At 34.1% G+C, this 20,255-nt stretch overlaps 3 protein-coding genes across 12 annotated transcripts; 2 read left to right on the top strand and 1 right to left on the bottom strand.

Annotated features, from left to right (window-relative positions):
• Window positions 1–8,354: 8,354 nt before the first annotated feature.
• LOC104799375 (metal tolerance protein 11-like) lies at window positions 8,355–11,076 on the top strand. Of its 7 annotated transcripts, none has more exons than XM_010521873.2 (7): window positions 8,355–8,667; window positions 9,418–9,516; window positions 9,612–9,697; window positions 9,807–9,857; window positions 10,070–10,113; window positions 10,202–10,435; window positions 10,580–11,075. In XM_010521873.2, exons 2-7 carry the CDS (start codon window positions 9,488–9,490, stop codon window positions 10,922–10,924), a joined length of 789 nt encoding a protein of 262 aa, XP_010520175.1. In that variant the 5' UTR covers window positions 8,355–8,667; window positions 9,418–9,487; the 3' UTR covers window positions 10,925–11,075. The 7 variants fall into 7 exon arrangements, with proteins under 7 accessions (XP_010520175.1, XP_010520174.1, XP_010520171.1 ...); XM_010521874.2 differs by lacking the exon at window positions 8,355–8,667 and adding an exon at window positions 9,029–9,233 and having other exon boundaries at window positions 10,580–11,076; XM_010521872.2 differs by having other exon boundaries at window positions 8,357–8,667; window positions 9,612–9,857; window positions 10,033–10,113; window positions 10,580–11,072.
• Window positions 11,077–12,433: 1,357 nt separating this feature from the next.
• On the top strand, window positions 12,434–17,055 carry LOC104799373 (sulfate transporter 4.1, chloroplastic-like). Of its 2 annotated transcripts, XM_010521862.1 has the most exons (16): window positions 12,434–12,841; window positions 13,315–13,363; window positions 13,468–13,669; window positions 13,766–13,934; window positions 14,353–14,418; window positions 14,506–14,613; window positions 14,740–14,847; window positions 14,933–14,998; window positions 15,100–15,160; window positions 15,262–15,389; window positions 15,537–15,578; window positions 15,677–15,793; window positions 15,983–16,034; window positions 16,144–16,282; window positions 16,362–16,453; window positions 16,537–17,055. In XM_010521862.1, the coding sequence occupies exons 1-16, from the start codon at window positions 12,500–12,502 to the stop codon at window positions 16,920–16,922; spliced, it is 2,127 nt and encodes a 708-aa protein (XP_010520164.1). In that variant the 5' UTR covers window positions 12,434–12,499; the 3' UTR covers window positions 16,923–17,055. The 2 variants fall into 2 exon arrangements, with proteins under 2 accessions (XP_010520164.1, XP_010520166.1); XM_010521864.2 differs by lacking the exon at window positions 13,315–13,363 and having other exon boundaries at window positions 12,689–12,841.
• On the bottom strand, window positions 17,046–19,788 carry LOC104799374 (caffeoylshikimate esterase-like). 3 transcript variants are annotated; one of them, XM_010521865.1, is made up of 8 exons: window positions 19,716–19,788; window positions 19,553–19,585; window positions 19,284–19,410; window positions 19,044–19,190; window positions 18,723–18,853; window positions 17,927–18,064; window positions 17,544–17,642; window positions 17,046–17,452 (listed from the first exon to the last, which is right to left on the bottom strand). In XM_010521865.1, the coding sequence occupies exons 1-8, from the start codon at window positions 19,716–19,718 to the stop codon at window positions 17,231–17,233; spliced, it is 900 nt and encodes a 299-aa protein (XP_010520167.1). In that variant the 5' UTR covers window positions 19,719–19,788; the 3' UTR covers window positions 17,046–17,230. The 3 variants fall into 3 exon arrangements, with proteins under 3 accessions (XP_010520167.1, XP_010520169.1, XP_010520168.1); XM_010521867.2 differs by having other exon boundaries at window positions 19,553–19,617; window positions 19,716–19,779; XM_010521866.2 differs by lacking the exon at window positions 19,553–19,585 and having other exon boundaries at window positions 19,716–19,771.
• Between the last annotated feature and the right edge of the window lie 467 nt (window positions 19,789–20,255).

Below are 20,255 nucleotides of genomic sequence, written 5' to 3'. Positions count from 1 at the left end.
GAAGAGTTTACATTCGTTTTTAAATGTAAAAAGTGATCTCAGAAGAAATGGGATGACAACTCAAAAAAATGAGCTAACAGTCCGTTTTTTCTGAGGAATAAAGCCTAGAAATAAATAGGCGGTAGGTTGGAAAAACAGTCGGGCATTTCGTTTTGTCTGGGAAAAAAACTCAGAAATAAACGGGCAGTAGCTCGAAACAATGGGGGACAATCCGTTTTTTCTCAATAGTTCGGGAATAAACGGATGGATAGCTCGAAAAAATTGGCAAGCAGTCCGTTTTTTTTAACAGTTCGGAATGAGCGAAAAATCGCGACCGTTCGAAAAAAAAAACTTATGATTTCTTTGCATCTTTTGACTTTTGGAGTGTTAATAAACACCCCTAAACATCCTAATATGAAAGAGAATAGATCTAAATCATTTTTGAGAGATTTGAGAGCACTTTTGTGGTTGTTCTTGCAAAACACTCACAAAAGCCTTTTGTACATCTTCTTCTTGCGGTTTCTTGTGTTTCTGTGATTAGTAGAGCAAACTAAGATCATTCCTCTCTTCATTGTATCTCAGAAACATATTCCAGAAAATCTTTTACTCGTATAGGATGGAATAACATTTTTAGAAAAGTGCATGCACACCTTGAAGAGTTATCCGGTTCCACATTTACTTTTCTTGATCTTTTTATATCCCATACTTCTAAGAGTTTGTTGTCTATAATCTATTGGTTATTGTTGTTGATTGTGATCTACTTATCATTAATATTGTAATCCATAACACTAAATATTTTGTAATCAAATATCATAGGTTGAAATCTAAAATAATTTTAAAGTTTGAGGATGCCATATGGTAAAATAATTGAAATGATCGTGTAAATTATTTCTAATTTAGCAATTTAATTTATAATTTTGATCGATCTAATGAAATTATCCATGAAAATATATATGATAAAATAAAAAATATAAAGCATAAATAAGCTAATAATTCGAATTCTATACTAATACTATCCAACAAACTCCCAAATCAATACCTGAACTTTTTAAACTTTCATATAAATTCCTAAATTTTAAAAAATTTTCAAATACAACCAAATTCTATTAACGCCATTTAATTTATAACGGAATCTGATCACTTCGTCGATTAACGATGTCAACAAAAATTATTGTATTTGGAAAATTTTTTAAAATTTGGATATTTATATAGAAATTTTAAAAATTTTAGATATTGATTTGAGAATTTTACAGTTTAGGTATTTATTTGAAAATTTTGTAAAGATTACGTATATGCGAGTAACTAAAAAAAATGTCATTTATTTTAACGAGAAACGACCAAGATCATTCTGTCACATCATATTTCCAAGAAGCAATACAAAAAAAAAGTATTTCGACATAATCTATAGTGGGACCCACAGAAGGTACCACGTGTATCCCTAAGCGTCCCCCCCACCATTAAATTTAGCATAGCCGTGGCTTTAGGTGACAACTGTCACAGATGTCGTGGCGGAGACTTCAAAAGTTGCGTACGTGTCGTTTTTCAGACAAACACCTCCATTATTAGTTCCCAACTCTACAACTCATCCGTCGCCACTTGTCCGATTGCCTTTGAAAGCTTTCACAACGTTCCAAAATCATTAATATACTCATTAAAAAAAATTACTTAATAAAAATAAAATTCAGATGCCTGTCTTTGTTTTCACTTCTTCGCATGCGAATATCCGGATCGCCTCCATTATATATATATATATATAGAAGTTCAACGAATTATGAGAAGTTTACAGACTTTTCCCCCCATAATATTTACGTTTTATGATAAACACTAGTTATTAACCCGCGCGAATCGCGCGGAATAAAAATATGTACAGTTTTTAAATAATTTTATTTTAAATTTTAATTTTAGATATAATATATATCTTTTAAATTTTATAATTTATGTTATTAAATTAAAATAATTTTTTTAAAAAAAAATATTGAGGTAAAAAGATGACATGGGGATTTCTATCATACTATATTTCATATTATCCCTCATAAAAAAATTAATAATTGTTATGATATTCGTTAAATTCATTTCAAATTCATAAGTTATTTCAAAAATCAATAAAAAACTATTTATTATATATTAACGATATTTATGAATAATCAAAACATTAATGGTTACAATGTAAATTAAATATGTATTTAATATTTTTAAATAAATATTTTTTTATTAGTTTTATAATATTTATATAATTTTATACCTTTGTGGAAAAAGAAAATATTATCGATATCGGGATAATTAATAACAACAAAAATATTATTGATATTTAAAAATTAACTATTTTGAATATAATTTTTGTTGGGAAGTTGCATTATCTTTATAATTTTCTCTTTAATCTTAATTCGCTAACCAAATGAAGATAAATAAAATGATTAAATATACTTAGATATTATATAATTTATATTATAAAATAAATTTTATTATAATAATATTAATTCAGCAACCCTATAAAATTAATTCACTTCTAATTTGAATATGAGTTAGAGTCTTATTTAATTAGGTCTTTTCACTTAGTTTCACATGTATTTTGGTAAATTTATTTTTTTATTGTTATTATTATCTCCATTATTTATTTTACATGATCTTTCAAGATCCATCTTGAACTCTTCCTTTACATGATGAAAAAGTTGATTTAGTTTCTCATAATGACATATATATGATCACATGATCCTTTCATTTGTTCTATCACAACCCAAATAATTATATTATTTTTTACAATTTCATATTTGATTATTTTATGCTTAAAAAAATTAAAATTAAGCTTATATTATATATGTGTGATATATTTTTGTCATATATGAAATCAATCTAGTTCTAGTTTAAATAAATCTAAATTAGAATTCTATTTAGATAGATCTTTTCATTTAGTTTTGATCTTTATTTAGTTTGACCTGTCCTAAACTTCTCGATAATGTGATAATGATTTTGACTTAATTCTTCATAAGTGAAAGATTTATATATCATCATCTCGTCATTCATGTTAAAAAGTTAGAACCTCAACTAAAGTTTCATTTATCAAATTCAGACTTTAATAGAACTCGTTTTGGCCTACCTTTTATGTATGAACTTCAACATCTGATTCAATAAGTCTTTGAAAAACATTCAAAACAAAAATCTATGACACCTAAAGAGACCCTTACCTGACTAAAATGATATTTCATATTATCTCCCATCAAAACCGTAACAGTTTCTATAGTTTTCGTTAAATACATTTTAGATTCATAAGAGTTAACTCAAATATCAGTAGAAAAATTATTTATTAAGTTTTAACAATATTTTTTTTAAAATCGAAACGTTAATAATTACTATAGAATTTATATATTTATTTTCAAAATAAAATATAACATGCATTATAGAATTGTAATATTGCGTTCATTTTATAAAGAAAAAATGATCTAAATTGATACTTATTAGTAAATCTAAAAAAATAATAAAAGTTATAAACATGTTATATCATATTGAATTCGTCAACAACACGTTATATCATATTGGATATATCATTTTTAAATGAGAATATAATTGTATTCTCCATATAAATTCATATGTTACTTCAATATTAAATATTTCAACAATTATTTATTATCGTATGATTAGAATATTATATCGTTTTGATTAATATATATTCGATTCGTGTTTAATCATTATAGGTGTCTTAAGAAACAATTTTAAAGATTGGTATTATCATTGCCACTCGATATCCTCATACCATTTTTGATATAGAATAAGCCAAACTGACTAAATTACCGGTTATTTTGTATTGATTCCGTTTCTTTCTATCGAACCAAACTATATGATATAATTGCAATGGTTTAGGTCCAAAAATTATATTGAAGATATTGGGCTCGAATTTCTACTTTCCTAGTATTCATTTCTAAGAATAGTATTCTAAATACTTGCAGTCTACTTAGAACTTACATTTTATGAATTAGTAGTTCATAAAACCACACACACACATATTATATATATATATATATATATAATTCCAATAACTCGATTTATATTTTATATTATAATAAGATCTTTTATGTCTTTTTGGTATTTTGAAATTCAAAATGCAATTATATTGATTTTTTCTCTCTTTGTTTGATCAGCTACTCGGGATCATCCTTATACTTCAAACTCATGCAGTATCCGGTGAATGGAATCCTAACCCTCGTCATGTCTAGTCCCTTTTGGCAGTGACATTATCAGAAACTGTGGTACTGTTCTGTATTTTAGACAAAGCTTTCATCCTTTGATTTTAGATATTTTCAAAGACTCGAACTTTGCGTATTTCTCAATGGTTTTGGATGAAATATGATATGAAACTTCTAAATACTGTATTGGATTTCAATGAATTGGAATCCTCCCGACAAATTTGATGTTTGATTCATGTGTTGTTTCCTGTTCTAAAAGTAATACCACTCTTGCTTCTAATTCACCTTTTTGTTTTTTTTCTCTTACGTTCATCCAAAATCTTTCTTTTCTTTCCTAAATTTTTTTTCATAGATTAAACTAAAACAATAATCATTGAAATAGAAATAAGACATACGCTATTTTAATATCATATGCCTCAAATCATGAACCAAGTCCTCTAAATTCACATACAAACACCAATCTCAATGACAATATTTATGCACGTAGACCAAAGTTCTCTCGCACTTGTCCTCTGCCCATATACGTCTATACAAATATATATATATATATATATATATATATATATGTTATATATATATATATTTGTATATGTATATGTAGATATGTGTGTTTGTGTGAATATGGGTTTTAGAGTGTAGGAAGGATCCAGATGTAGCTATGAGTCTGAACACAACCAACTTTTGCAAGCAACTCGTCGACTTCTATTGCGATTACCTGGTTTGTATGGAATCGGCTTCAGCTCTCGCTCATCCATTCTGTGAAGTAACGGAGTGAATATCTCCCATGTGACATGTCCGATCATAATTTGAAAGCCATATATTCTATAAAATCTATCAAAGTTTCCCGAATGTTTCCTAAAACAAATCGACTTCGACTCCCAAACAATAATGTTTCCTTCAGTTCATATCGATAAACGAAATGTTGTTGATACCCTTAGATTCTGCAGAAAGAACGAATCAAACAGTTCATAAATTATATTTGATCGAAAGATTCGAGCGATATTTATCATATAATTTTTTGTTATCGTCCCAAATAAAAATGTGGAATAGTGAAAGACCATAAAGAAAAATATAGACAGTAAGGTGATATAGAACTCAGGTGTCTAGAATTAGACGCTCATATGCCTCGGATACCAACAACTCTAGGGGATTTTTTCTTATATATATACATCTATCATCAATACATCAATACTCAAAAACATTTGTTGGTATCTCTATGGTATACAATTCACTGATGATATTTGAATAACTCTGACAACTTTGTTGGTGTCTGTCTCTATAGTATACGATTCAAGCTTCTTCCTGCCTTACTCTTGGAACCGACACCAAAAGCAATATATACATATATATATATATATGTATATATGGTATCTTTGAGTAATAATCAGTTCATGTTAATTGACTCTTTGAACTTTGCGATTCATATACAGATAAGTACAGGACCTTTTCCTATTATTCATTGGGAATTGATTATACTAAAAAAAATCTTTTTTATATTCTAGGGAAAAAAAAAGATCACGCTGCAATGATAGTAACTGTATTTTTATTAATGGTTTTGATGATGAAGGTGCATGTTAGTATACTTTTATATATATAAGAATTTAAAAAAAATATAGATTCTCCCGTTAATTAAATATTTCATGGTTTACTAAATTTGATATTACCAAAAAAAAATCTGACATATTTAATTAAAACATGATTATATATTTCTTGTTTGGGTGAACATCGTATATTATTTTTTATATATATAGACACATTTAATTAAAAAAATAGATTGGAAAGTATATCACATAATATAATATTATTATAAAAGTTAAAAAGAATGTGAGATAGGATGAAACATAGAATTAATATGTTTAATTAACAACACATATTGGAATATAGATTAATGCATTATTTTTCAAAAAATAAGATGTATTACCCATGTAGACAATACGCCATTGCTTCCATCTTGACTAAAATCAAATTTAATCTCCGAACCTTTTCTCATCTCGTCTTCACTCGTTTGTCTCTGTTTTCTACCCATCATTAATTGGATATGTAGAGGGTGTTAAAAAAACCCAATTAACCCAGTTAGAGTTCTACATGAAGTCTTGTCTTTAACTTGAAACACAACCAACAATATATATATATATATATATATATCTTTTCATACTTCATTGACGGTCTTTTGGCTAAGGGTTTGAGGGAAATTTATGGAGCCTTGCCTCTTCAAACCCTCCTGCACCAGCGTCGACAATGATAGTGGAAGCCATGGCTTGCGTCTCTTCATCACTCCATATGTTCTTCAACAACTCGTCCATGTTCAAAGAGTGTATCGATCATTGTCGGGTCAACAGAGCATTACCCGGCGATCTGTTTATCCCTCCAATTCCGCTGATATCTCCCGGTGGCTCATTAGCGAAGTTGTTGAAATTCAAGTAACCACCCATTTTGCCAAATTCTGTCTAAATCCGACGAATTTAACACAGGCTAACCCGAATTTCAGGTCTTCAAAGAAAGAGCTCTGATATGAAAACGCATGTGAACACAAATTAACGATCTCAACAACCAAAATTTTAAAACCCTGGTTTAAAAGGGCATGAAAACCCCAAAAACCACATCTTGGAAATTAACAGATACAAAATTTTGCAGGAAAGGAAGAAAAATCGGATTTCACCAGCTCAAAGGATCAGTCAATGATGAGAAATCTGAGATAAATAAGTACATTATACCAAATTACGCATACAGAATTCAAACAAAAAATAGAAATACCTAAGAGAGAAAATAGTGTTTCAACCTACCACCCACCATTAAACCTGAGCTTTGAACCAATCCCGCATTTCCTTCGGAACACAAGAGCACATTACCCATTTTATAGCTTATTTTCTTTTAAAAAAAAATTGAAATAACAAACGGTTCAATGAATTTAGAACTCATTTTAAATAAGTTATCACTGCTTTGAAAGAAGAATTTAAACCGTTTCAACGATTTTTGAGCCTCATTAATGATTTTGACAATGAAAATGTATGTTATAGAAAATTTTTATAATATCATTGAATTTAGACAAATAAAGACGAACATGATGAACTGAACATGAACATCAAATAATATTTTAGTTTATTCGGAAAAAAAAATATGAAGTAATATTAAAATGTTACTCTATTACGTACAAACTATATTTTTATAATTAATAATAAATGAATATAAGGTTAATTGAGAAATCTATACAACAGCACATGAATGTACATATTTATTAGGAGTAACAATGGAATTTTAAATATAATATATATATATATATATATATATATATATATATATATATTGAGTTCGTACATTCATGCAGATATTTATACACTAACTCTATACAGACAATTCGTACACAGATTCAATTAACATTTAACTTAAAAGACATTAAAACTAATTATATTTCCTATACATTTAATTTTTTATTACGGGATAAAACACGGAATTCAATAAAGCAATGTGTTAGATTTAAAAAAGAGTTTGGATACGTATCGTCTTCTGTACTAATTCATTAATGCAATGTGTTATTAGATTTTAAAAAAGGGATTGGACACGTGTCATTCCCGTAGAATGAAACTGTACTTTTATATATATGATGATATGATATTTCATCAAATAACGACGATCTTATTTTGGTTTTTGTTTTTTTCTTTTGTCAAATATTTCTAACTTATAAAAACAAATCGTAATAAATACCAATGATATAATTGCCCTTGAACATAATTTATTATTTTTTATAAAAAAACAGAATTTATTATTTCCAACGTGAATACATACCAATACCATAGTACTTTAATTGTAGAATAAATTTCGTATAGAAACTGAGAATGATTTTGTTATCGGGCACTAAGTCCATTGTCGAATCTCTTTACCAAACCCAATATCTAAACATCCCAATAGATTTTGGCATTAGTCGAACAAAATGAGAGACAAAAATCGTTCATTAATTATCCGATATATAGAATAATTATAAAAACTTATTATAGAAATATTAATAATCAAATGAACAAATAAATATCATTAATTTTATATTTCGTGCAAATTTAAAATCCGATTAGATATAAGCCCGGTTTTGTAATGGGCCGTATATGTTGGGCCGTGTACTCAGATTCAGCTTCTAAAACTATCGCAACGGTCACGACCCCGTCTTTGGTCAATTTGTTTGCTAGGGTTTTCATACGCTCAGATTCATGCATATGCATATATGTATATGTGTGTGTATCTGTATATTTGTGTCTTTAATAAATCTTTTGAAAAAAAAAAATATCTTTGGAGGGTTTTTTTTGGGCCAATTCTTCAAAAGTAAGGGAAATTTTTTGCTGCTCTTCCTCGGCGTAATCTGCCATCGCCGGCAAGAGTGAAGTTCATCTCCTTTGTGACGGTGGAAATGGCAGAGGCAGCACAAGGAGCTCTCGCCGCTCGGAGAACGGAGCTCCGGCGATGGAGGCGGCGGTTAAGCTTCACCGCCGGCGAAGTGAACCCACGAGCTCATCGGCGGTTTTGGGTACAGCTTCAAATTGTTTCCAGAATTATCTTTTCTTCACTTCTCTTTCACCGAGTCCCTTTTCCCAGATTTCTACTCGCTTTTCCGGATATTCGATTAGGATTTGTCCAACTAATTTGTAGGGTTTGGCTTGAATTGGAATCTTATTCGGGTTTTATCGTAAAGTTTGCATTTTTCTTATTCATAGTTCTGATTCTTCCACAGTTTCTGTCCATTGGATATATTCCCTTGTGCGATTATCGCAGAAGCATTGTGTTAGTGGTTTAGATTTCTTCAATAAAGAAACAGTTTAGGGGGTAGTGCTGAACATAAAAGCCTGAGTTAGCTTCTGTCATTGTCTCTGGAGAAATTAAAGGTAGTAAGTTTTGTTTTGTTTTTGTGTCTTGACACTTTGATAATGGAGTTAGCACGAGGATCCTCTCTTTGGAAAGAAACTTTAGCAGTGTTTGTTTAATGTCTGTCTTTTGCTAAGGCTTCTGAATTTTGTTTCTTTTGCTCGGTTTGTCTGTGTTCTTGCAAAGTTGAAAGAGCTGAAATCATTTGAGCTTCATCAGTTTATGCCCTTGGTGAGGCTAAATTTACTGGATTGTTGAATGAGTTTTTTATCTTACTTTTTTTTGTGGATTCCGAGAGGGATTTGCCCGGGAGTCTCACATCACACATGCGATGAAATTGTCTGAAGAGTTCTGTTAATATCCCGTTTTTTCGCTATCACGAGTTGCTATGCCCTAACCATTTGCTTTGTATCAGTTCAAGAAGATAACTTAGCCCGAGTATTACCAATAACAAGTAGAAATGCTCGAGGGCTTTGACGAGATGGATGCCTTTGTGGCACGAGGTTGCGGCCTGGTAATGTCAAAGGTTAAGATTAATCTCCTTAAGAATCTTTCTCATGTATCCCGATATTAGCTAGCCAGTTCAGATTTTATCCGCGTAATCTGCAGGACGAACACGAGCGATTGGTTACGAGCGAGAATCAAGCTGTCAGGATATCAAACGCGGCAAACATGTTCCTTTTTATTGCTAAAGTGTATGCTTCCATCACAAGTGGTTCATTGGCCATCATCTCATCCACTATGGACTCTCTTCTCGATATTTTGTCCGGTTTCATCCTATGGATTGCTGCATCTTCTATGCAGACACCAAACCCGTATCAGTATCCAATCGGGAAGAGAAGGATGCAACCACTGGTCAGTTCTCTTTAAACCTCACCTCATGAATGCCCTTTTCTGTTTCCATGATAAACTGGAATCTTTATCCTTATATGTCACATGCATTGTATGGACTAATCAGACACAATGCTGGTTACGTTGGCCAATGTGTTTGCAGTTGTGTAAATGAATCCGACCATACTAACTCTTTCAGGGAATCCTTGTTTTTGCGTCGGTCATGGCGACTCTAGGCCTGCAAATTATCTTGGAATCGGTCCGCACTTTGGTCTCTGCTGTAAGTGGGGAGCTGTGATAGATAATTTTATAGATTAACTTAGATTGATTCGAAGGGTAACACATCGATTTCTTATCTTTATACACAGAAAAATGCCTTTAGGCTTACGAAAGAGCAAGAGAGATGGGTGGTAAGCATAATGTTGACGGTCACTCTGCTGAAGCTTCTTCTACTCGTCTATTGCCGCTCGTTCAAAAACGGGATCGTAAGGGCTTATGCACAAGATCACTTCTTCGATGTCATCACAAACGGCATCGGTCTTACTTCTGCACTCCTCGCTAACCGCACCGGACATTGGATGGACCCACTTGGAGCTATCATTGTGAGCAAGAATACCCTAAATGCTAAATTTCATTAGCCTTTAAACTACAGTAGAGGTCCTCCTCTTTGGCATGTGAAGGATCAGACCCAGATGGGATTTTGCTTTGATATATTTCATTATCAGTGACCCATATTGCAAATGCAGCTTGCTCTGTACACGATCGGAACATGGTCAAAGACGGTTCTTGAGAACGTGAACTCGCTCGTGGGGAAATCGGCGACGGCAGAGTATATGAGGAAGTTGACGTACATGTGCTGGAACCACCACGAGGCGATCAGACAGATTGACACGGTCCGTGCCTACAGCTTTGGGACGCATTACTTTGTCGAGGTCGATATCGTCTTGCCTTCGGACATGCCCTTGCGAGTGGCTCATGACATCGGCGAGTCGCTTCAGAACAAGCTCGAGATGTTGCCTGAGATCGAGAGGGCCTTCCTACACCTTGATTATGACTGCACTCACAAGCCGGAGCATTCTCATTCTGGTTAAATATGCAATGTTTACTGAAATAAATAATACATATATATATATATATATATATATATTTTTTTTTTTGTTGATTATATGTGTGTTTTTTTTTTAAAATTGAACACGTTATTTTTACCATTCCAAGTTTTGGAATACTTGTCGGAATAGCACATCCTCGTTAAAAAACCTACAATGACAATTACCCAAAGAAAAACATAATATATTCTATTGTTTATGTAATTAATTTTATAAAATATTGGTAATAAAATGATATATGTGTTACTATGAAATTTTTTTAATATTTGTTTATCAATATGAAATCAATCATCGGATTTGAGTTGTTTTTTTTTTTTAATGAGATTTGACCTAATTAAGATATTTTTAAACATCCAGTTTAAATTTTAAATCATCCGAACGCATACAGTTTGGGCCAACACTTCAATAAAGCTCAAGTTTCATTATGCAAGCTGCAATATGGGCCGGATTAGTTTGTGGGCCCATGTCCAAATTCTGTACATATGCGCATCATCGATTCTACCTTGAATGGAATGGACATGAAAATGTATATAGGAATTTAATACTATTCTTTCAATAAGTTATTGCTATCGCTTTTTATAATAATCATATAATTGCTGTACTTCAATAAATTACATCATCATTTGACAAAAAATAAAATAAATTATGTCATCATATTAATAAAATATTTTGGTAATGCAAACAGAAATCAGAATGTCACCAATCTTGTTGTGCATCTAATATATACATAGAGAAATAATAAATTCCGTTATCATTTATTTTTTGTAAGGTTATTAATTTCAAATCACGCAACGTTGACATGCATGCATTTGTTGGGAATTTGGACCTTATTAAAATGAAAGTGAATGTGGACGATAATCGAGCCAGGTTCGTTGACAGCCAAACTATTTGTCAACATTTGTCGAGCATTGCTATAATTTTATAGTTAATGTTAAATTTTAATTTTACTGTATAGTTTTTGTTTTGGTATAGTACATACTTATATTTGATGGTAATACTGTAAATAAATAAAAAAATAAATATATTTTTCGAATTCGTACTCGAACTTGATTTATGGTAATCTCATCATAAAACGAAATCCCAAGTAATATCCGAATAAGAGTATCCCCATCCCTAATCATATTTATTTTTCATTAGCGTGGATTTATATAATACGATTTGCTATAATAAATATAAGAAACAAACTCCAAGTCGGCGGGTACAACGAGGAATTTCCGACTCTTTAAGTGTATTCAATAATCTGAAATTTTATAAAATTATAGTTTTGTAATTATTATTTTTTAATATAGGATCTTGACGGTCCAAAACATCACATAAAAAAGACGTTTGAAAATTTTTATATTCCTTTAACTATTTCAGATATTTTAGAGATTCCCAAATCCAAATCGACCACTAGAGGTAGCCAATTGGAGACAACGATCGGGACCCACAGGCTTCGCGGCCTTTGTCGTTTTATTTAGAATAAGACGTGATACGACACAACACTCCAATCCCTCTGTACATTTTTTTCCTCACGTTGACGGTTTCTAATTTCTAACGCGCGCCTACGGTGAGCACGGAATGTCGTACGCATCCCCAAGCGCGAGAGACTTGACGTCACTCGCCGCCGGATTCTCGCCGTCTTCTTCTCCGGCGACTCCGAAGGTGGCGAGTCAGACCCGACCCGTCAAGGTCATCCCTCTTCAGCACCCCGATTCTACATCGGTTCGAGCCCGTTCGCCGACGATTCCCTTCGATGATCTCTTCTCCGGCGTGTCAGCGAAGATCAAGAACATGAGGCTCGTCGATTGGATGGATCTGATCTTCCCGTGTAGCCGTTGGATTCGAACTTACCGATGGCGCGAGTATTTCAAGCTCGATCTCATGGCTGGGATCACCGTCGGTGTAATGCTCGTTCCGCAGGTAATCTTAACCTCTGCCTCAGTTGATTGTATCGTGCCCGATATTTATTTTTTCTTTAGATTGTTTATCTGTATTCTGATGAGATTTTCATGGGGTTGAGTTTTCTCGGGAAACAAACAGAATTTTCCGGGTTTCAAAATCCTTTGCGCGGAGAAACAGAGGCTTTCCAGACGATTGTCTTCGAACTATTTAATGGGCAGAATCGTTTTCTTATCCTTTCCAATTTCTTGGACATACAAGGGATTTTGGTCGCTCATTGGTTTTTTACTGGGCCAAGGTCAAAGCTTTAAATAGTTTAAGAAATCATTGATCGATGTCTTCAAGTAAAATTCTCATCTTTCATGTTTCTGTAGTTTATGGGGTAATTGTTTTTTGGCTCATGTTCCTCATGGAGAATGAGTCGATGGTTTTGTTGTTCATTAGATGGGAATATAATAGAATTTTGTCGAATAACTTTTGATGGATTTGGCCAGGCAATGTCGTATGCCAAACTAGCTGGGCTTCAGCCAATATACGGCTTATGTGAGTTTTAGTTACTTGAGACACAAACTTCCCTGAATCCTTGCATTGACATAGAGTCCTGAATCTTGTCTGATTATGTCATCTTTGGAACTGCTGAGTTGCAGATTCTTCGTTTGTGCCAGTCTTTGTGTATGCCATTTTCGGCTCATCTCGTCAGCTTGCAATCGGCCCTGTAGCTTTGGTTTCTCTACTTGTCTCGAATGCTTTGGGCGGAATCGTTGATCCTTCCGAGGAGTTATACACCGAACTTGCAATTTTATTAGCTCTTCTTGTTGGAATCTTGGAATGCATAATGGGTCTCTTAAGGTATAACATAAGATGTTAAATGATCATTTTCATCCAAGTCCTTTTACTTATATGTGTAGTGAAAGAGACAACTGTTCATCTGTGTTTTGATCTCAGGCTTGGATGGCTTATTCGTTTCATCAGCCACTCTGTCATTTCTGGATTTACATCTGCTTCTGCCATTGTGATTGGATTATCTCAAGTAAAATATTTCTTGGGTTATAACATTGCCCGGGACAGCAAGATCGTGCCGATAGTAGAGAGCATAATTGCTGGCGCAGATAAGGTGAAACTTCCATTTCCCGTGTTTAACCGATGGAAAAAACAGGATAACTTTCCGTGGCTATGATCTTTAACTGGGATCTATAAGTTTTGACCAAGATTTTTCACCTTTCTATATGATAAATTGGTCTATATTATTGATCAAATCCAGTATCGTTGACACTTGCCCTGAAGTTTGGTAAACAACCATAAAAGCTGCATTTGTGGCAATAATTGCTTCTAATTTTTCTTGCTTTCTGCAATGCTCTTGCCAGGCTATAGCGTTCTGTACACATTTTTCTAAGATGATTTGCTAGCATATTGTTGTTGAAGTTAAACTTGATTTTGGTTGGGTTAATTGATCAAATTTATTCTGGGCCAGCGCTAAGAACTACGAGAGGATTCTCTTGTTTTCCTCTTATATTTTTTCGCCACTTATGCAGTTCCAATGGCCTCCTTTCCTGATGGGATCTGCCATTCTTGTGATCCTTCAAGTGATGAAGCATGTGGTATGGCCTTGTTTTTACAGTGTTAGTTGGAAAGTTTGTGCTTCTCTGATTTTATTATTGCTGAGGTTACGAGTGTCACCGTCACAGGGAAAAGCAAACAAGGAACTTCAATTCTTACGAGCGGCAGGCCCTCTTACGGGTGTTGTGCTTGGTACAACCATTGCAAAAATATTCCACCCACCTTCCATAACTCTGGTATAATTACTGGAGGCAAACCTTTGTTATGGTTATTTTTATTTTCCTGTGACTTTGTATACTGGAGCTGCATTAGCTGAGAAGGGTTTCTTTTCACGATAGCGGCTAATTTTGAGGTTGTTTCAGGTGGGAGATATCCCACAGGGCCTACCGAAGTTTTCCCTCCCGAAGGATTTTAGTCATGTGAAAACTTTACTTCCAACGACCGCTCTCCTTACCGGTGTTGCCATCTTGGTAAGGAGCAATAATCATAGACTTCATCCATGATATCATGGTTTGCTGTTTTCACTTAATCTATATCATATATCTTTGACTTCAGGAATCTGTGGGTATCGCCAAAGCTCTAGCAGCAAAGAACAGATATGAGTTGGATTCAAATTCAGAGGTAGTTTGCCGAAATAAGATGCTAATCCTCTTTTCCGACATTACATAGGATTGTACTGCTTTTTCAGAGCTTTAATATCGTTTTCTCTTACAACTTGGCAGTTGTTTGGTCTCGGTGTTGCAAATATATTTGGTTCGTTGTTTTTCGCTTATCCGGCTACAGGTAAGGCTCTCTTGACATGTTTAAAATTCATATAAAGATGTTATTTTATCTTAAACATGGATTTGATTGATCTTGGTATTTGTCTTGAATGCATCATTTAGGGTCTTTCTCCAGGTCAGCTGTGAACAATGAAAGTGAAGCTAAGTCTGGTCTCTCAGGCATTATAACTGGAATCATCATCGGGTGTTCCCTTCTATTCCTGACGCCGGTTTTCAAATACATACCACAGGTCTGTTTAATAAATACGCATTCCATATTTTTTCGATATTTTCTTCTAACAGGTTTTATAACAATCTGGAACATTTGTGGTATATGAAAAGGGAGTTTTGCTTCGGATCTGAGTGTGACTACTGCCTATTCTTTGTCAAATTTACAGTGTGCTTTAGCCGCAATAGTGATCTCAGCCGTCAGTGGCTTGGTAAGTTCAAGTAAACACCCATTCCTTTATTGTTGTTTGTTGGTGATTGAGTAGAAAATTCATGTAAGCTTTCTGGATATATGCTATTGCTATTGTAGGTGGATTACGAGGAAGCTATTTTCCTTTGGCGTGTGGACAAGCGAGATTTTACTCTTTGGACGATCACTAGCACAGTAACTTTGTTCTTTGGGATTGAGATCGGGGTCCTTGTTGGTGTAAGTACTTAGAAACTTAAGAGTTTGATGTTCAGATTCATCTGACCGATGTTTCTGCCAATAATTCTAGCTCCCTAACCATCCGTTTTGGTAAAAAGGAAAAGAAAAGAAAGCTATAGAAACATCTATATGATTCTGCAATGCCCTTCAAAGGAATTTATGTAATTGCAATGCTTTGAAATTTTGTAGGTTGGCTTTTCACTCGCATTTGTCATCCATGAATCTGCAAACCCTCATATCGGTAAGCGGGTTGCTCGGTAGAATCTGTATGTATTTCATTCGTAGTTAAGGGGTTTGGACTCTCTGTTCAATTCATCGTCTTGATTATGTTCTTTCATACATGTTGGCAGCTGTCTTGGGGCGCCTTCCAGGCACCACGGTGTATAGAAACACCAAACAATATCCCGAGGCATATACCTACAACGGGATTGTGATCGTCAGAGTCGATGCCCCCATCTACTTTGCAAACATAAGCTATATCAAGGACAGGTGACAGATTTTATCCAGATACTTTCCCCTTCTTCTGCCTATGTATCATCCACATTGAAAATAACATACCGGGTTGCAGGCTAAGGGAGTATGAAGTGGCTGTAGACCGATGCAGCACAAAACGAGGACCAGAGGTGGAGAGAATCTATTTCGTCGTCCTGGAACTGTCTCGTAAGCTCCAGACCTGTTCTGTCTCGTCTGATCCGGGCGGTAATGGATAGAAAGAAACTTAATCTTCTCGGCCCTTGTTGCAGCTGTCACACACATAGACTCGAGCGCTGTGGAGGCGTTGAAGGACTTGTATCAAGAGTACAAAACAAGGGACATTCAGCTAGCGATTTCCAACCCGAACAAGGACGTTCACCTGACGCTGGCGAGGTCGGGAATGGTGGAGCTTATCGGCAAAGAATGGTACTTTGTGAGAGTACACGATGCCGTACATGTCTGTCTTCAGCATGTGCAGAGCTTGAACCAGAATCCCCGGAACTTTGAAGACGTAAAATCGACGTTCTCGAGAAGATTTTGGAGCAAAACGCCCGAGAGTGGCGATGTCGAATCAGGAAACGTCAAGGCATCGGACTCAGCCCCTCAACTGAAGCAGCCATTGCTGCTTCCTCAGAGCAGCAAGCCGTGTGAGTAATTTAGTCTGGGTATAGGATTTGGGTCTGTAATATAGTCACTTCCAATGCGTTTTTTCTTTGTAAAATTTAATTTAATGGCAGCCATTGTTATGAATAAAATACACCACGTGGGAAATTCTCTCTTCAAGACAACACATCTGTTAGTTACAAGAGTACGGGAAAAGACATGTGGAAAACATGGGATTTGAGTGTTTCTTACATTGATTAAAGCGATGGCCATGAATATAATAAAATAACATTCACAGTTAATTACTCTTGTGTTCTTTCAATTGGAACCAAAGACGTTATATTATCGTCATCGAGAATCTTATGCTGAGTCTCTAACTCTCTCATCCAACCAGCTGACAATGTCGGAGAAGACGATCTGAGTATTCTCCGGCGGTTCTCCGTACAGGAGGCCGTGCCACATTCCTGGGTATAGCTTCAACGTCTTGTCGGAGCTCTGAGCAACCTCGTGCAGTTGTTGGCTCGCCCCCTTGTCCGTGACGACGTCATCGCCACCGTGCAGCACCAGGAACGGTATCGTCACCTGACTCAAACCGTCAATGTTCCAAGCCATACGGTCATGATTCAAATCAATGTATTGTCCATGGATGGAAATGAAGAAGAATTAAGATTACCTCGTTAAGTCTCTTCTCAAGGTCCATGCTGACTCTCAAGAGCTCATAACCAGTCTTTAAACGAGGACGGCCCTTGTAGCAGTACGGGTTCTCTCTCACCTGTTATATCAAATCCATAAAGATTATAAGATTTTAAATTTGAAAAAAATGATTGGGTAAATTGATTTTATTTAAATCACTGTAATTTGAATCGAATAAAAAAATTCGAAAACAATTTAATGAAAACAAATCTCTTTAGAAAATGATTAAACCAAATCAAAACAAAAATCTAAATGAACTGAAAATGCAACTTATGTATATCTATTAAAATAAAAATTATGAAATAAAAAAAAAAACGAACCAAAATCCAAAAAATGTCCGAACCAACTATACATAAATATTACCTGAGATCTTACTTCGGCTACTTTGAAAGCAGAATCGATGACATCTTTTGTCGGAACTATTTTCCATTTTGGAACAACCTTCATGAGTTTGGTGAGAACAGAGATCATTAACGGATGAGGTCTCAAATCTTCGGCTATCTGAAACCAAAAAAAAATATATATATATTGTCCAACAATCTATAAAAAAAACAAAAATATCAAACAATAACATTTTTTTATATTATTATCAAAAACTATAACAACGCTCAGCAATGTAAATGATCTTATCTAACAGGAAAATATAATTTTATAATTAAATTAGGAATTAGATTGTTTTATTAGGGTTTATCTACAAAATAAAGACATTTTTATATATGATTTTATCTATTACGCATTAAATTTAATTAGTCACAATCACTACAAATTATCTTGAAATATATATATATATATACTGCAAAATCATTTGCTCGAGATCATGCCAAAAATCAATGTTTTAATAGTAAGTAGTTTCCGTTTACTATAAAAAATAATTTACACATGCGTATATATATGCACGTTGGCGTCATGTGGGTTGGATCCGATTCAGTTGGTAGAACAATTCAAAGACACTCTAATAGTGGTTTCCATGTCCGAGGATCTTGGTCACTGTTCGAGACCAGTTCAATTAATATTATGTAATTCTATATTCGAGAAGACCGGTCCAAGATCCTAATATTTTGTTCTCGATTGCTGTCTCACAATTCCAAGATTATAGTCAGACCAAATATTTGGATATATATCGGGGTTACAAAAGAAATATATACAAGCATATATGTACCTTACACATGGGAGCAACCAAGACAGCACCATCCCAAAAACCAGGTTTCTTTCTGTGCAAGAGAAGAACCACGGCTCCTCCCATCGATTCTCCTAACAAAAATCTCTTTTTCCCCGCGTTCTCATCCTTCTCTGAAACGAAAATCGATGGTTTTTCAACCGATATTTTATGTAAAGTTTGTAACTTTTCATGGACATGAACATAAGAAAACGGTGTGTGTGTGTGTAGAAACCCTTCTTCCCCCTCTAACCCACATGCCCTAACACTTAATCTACCAATGTAGGTCGGCATTTTGAAGGAAACGAAGGAAAAAATATGTACCGCAGATGCTCGTATAGTGACTAGAAACGTCGTCGATAAGATCGTCAAAGCTTGAGATAAAACCCTGTAACCCATCTGACTTCCCATGCCCTCCATAGTCCATCCCGTAGACAGCAAACCCTGCCTTGGCTAGCCTCATCGCCGTGCCTGTTCATTCATCAACTCAATATACGAGTTTATGTATGTATCTAATGATATATACATGCATATGCATATATATGTCTGTGTGTGTATACTAACTGTTCATTGTGATGCTGCACTCCATGGCATAACCATGGCATAAAAAGATCAAAGCCTTTGGTTCGATATTCATCTGTCTCCATCTACATGTGAAGAACTTCACTCCTTTCGCATTCGATATAAACTCCTGCAGAGAAAATTTATATAAATATATACCATACAAACAATATCAATCGATCAGACGCTCGACATAAAAAAAACTCATACGAATTCAAGCCTATAAAAATCGGTACCGGGATCTAATTTTGGATCGGGTTATATACAATTACCTCTTCGTATACGATGTTTTCTGTTTCTTGAGCCTGAAAGAGGACGTTGAGAACAAAGATTTAAACTAAAATGGTGCGTCGACATGAAACGCAAGAGGAAACAAAAATCAAAACCCATGAACTCAAACAATTTAAACAAATTGCAGCAGCGTTAGAGAATAACCATGAGATCGATCTTCTTGTTCGAGGAACGTTTTCAGAGAGAAGATTGAGAGATAGAGAAGATTCGATTAATTTGGCTAATGAGGAGATGGTGACATTTTTTTTTGAGATTTTATTGGGATTTTATGGCCACCTCACACGATGATTATTTTAAGTATTTTTTTTATAATAGAAAAAATTAAACGTGGAAACTTAAAAAAATAGTTGACCAAGATCTGTATGTATGTATATTTATATGAAAACAGATGGATACATGTATATGCCACTGCATAAATTTAAGTGTATAGTCTAAATATAAATGGAATTAAGATAAAAGTTTCGTTGTGTAGGTGGATATATATATATATATATATATATATATAAAGTTTAGTGTATATGTGTGTGTGCTTATATATATATATATATTAAGGTTGAGTTTTTATCTATTTTGGTTTAATTTTTATTATTGGGTTGCAAGCAGGTTTTCGAAATTCGTCCTATTATCAAATGGGACAAGGGCAAAGCACTGGAGTTCTTGTTGGAGTCACTTGGTAACCCTACC

The sequence above is a fragment of the Tarenaya hassleriana genome, unplaced genomic scaffold (assembly GCF_000463585.1).
Source record: "Tarenaya hassleriana unplaced genomic scaffold, ASM46358v1 Cleome6, whole genome shotgun sequence".
Lineage (NCBI taxonomy): Eukaryota > Viridiplantae > Streptophyta > Magnoliopsida > Brassicales > Cleomaceae > Tarenaya > Tarenaya hassleriana.
This window is presented reverse-complemented; position numbering and strand designations above follow the sequence as displayed.

What these genes read in the sequence shown, in the direction of transcription:
- LOC104799375 (XM_010521868.2), top strand. Translation starts at nt 9,463, where the DNA reads ATGCTCGAGGGCTTTGACGAGATGGATGCCTTTGTGGCACGAGGTTGC. An exon ending in GCGGCCTGGTAATGTCAAAG is followed by an intron (nt 9,529 to 9,611) that starts GTTAAGATTAAT and finishes CGTAATCTGCAG; the next exon opens with GACGAACACGAGCGATTGGT. An exon ending in TCCGCACTTTGGTCTCTGCT is followed by an intron (nt 10,114 to 10,201) that starts GTAAGTGGGGAG and finishes CTTTATACACAG; the next exon opens with AAAAATGCCTTTAGGCTTAC.
- LOC104799373 (XM_010521862.1), top strand. Translation starts at nt 12,500, where the DNA reads ATGTCGTACGCATCCCCAAGCGCGAGAGACTTGACGTCACTCGCCGCC. An exon ending in TTTCGCTTATCCGGCTACAG is followed by an intron (nt 15,161 to 15,261) that starts GTAAGGCTCTCT and finishes TGCATCATTTAG; the next exon opens with GGTCTTTCTCCAGGTCAGCT. An exon ending in CGTCGTCCTGGAACTGTCTC is followed by an intron (nt 16,454 to 16,536) that starts GTAAGCTCCAGA and finishes CCCTTGTTGCAG; the next exon opens with CTGTCACACACATAGACTCG.
- LOC104799374 (XM_010521865.1), bottom strand. An exon ending in AAAACATCGTATACGAAGAG is followed by an intron (nt 19,411 to 19,552) that starts GTAATTGTATAT and finishes TTTTCTCTGCAG; the next exon opens with GAGTTTATATCGAATGCGAA. An exon ending in TCACTATACGAGCATCTGCG is followed by an intron (nt 18,854 to 19,043) that starts GTACATATTTTT and finishes TTTTCGTTTCAG; the next exon opens with AGAAGGATGAGAACGCGGGG.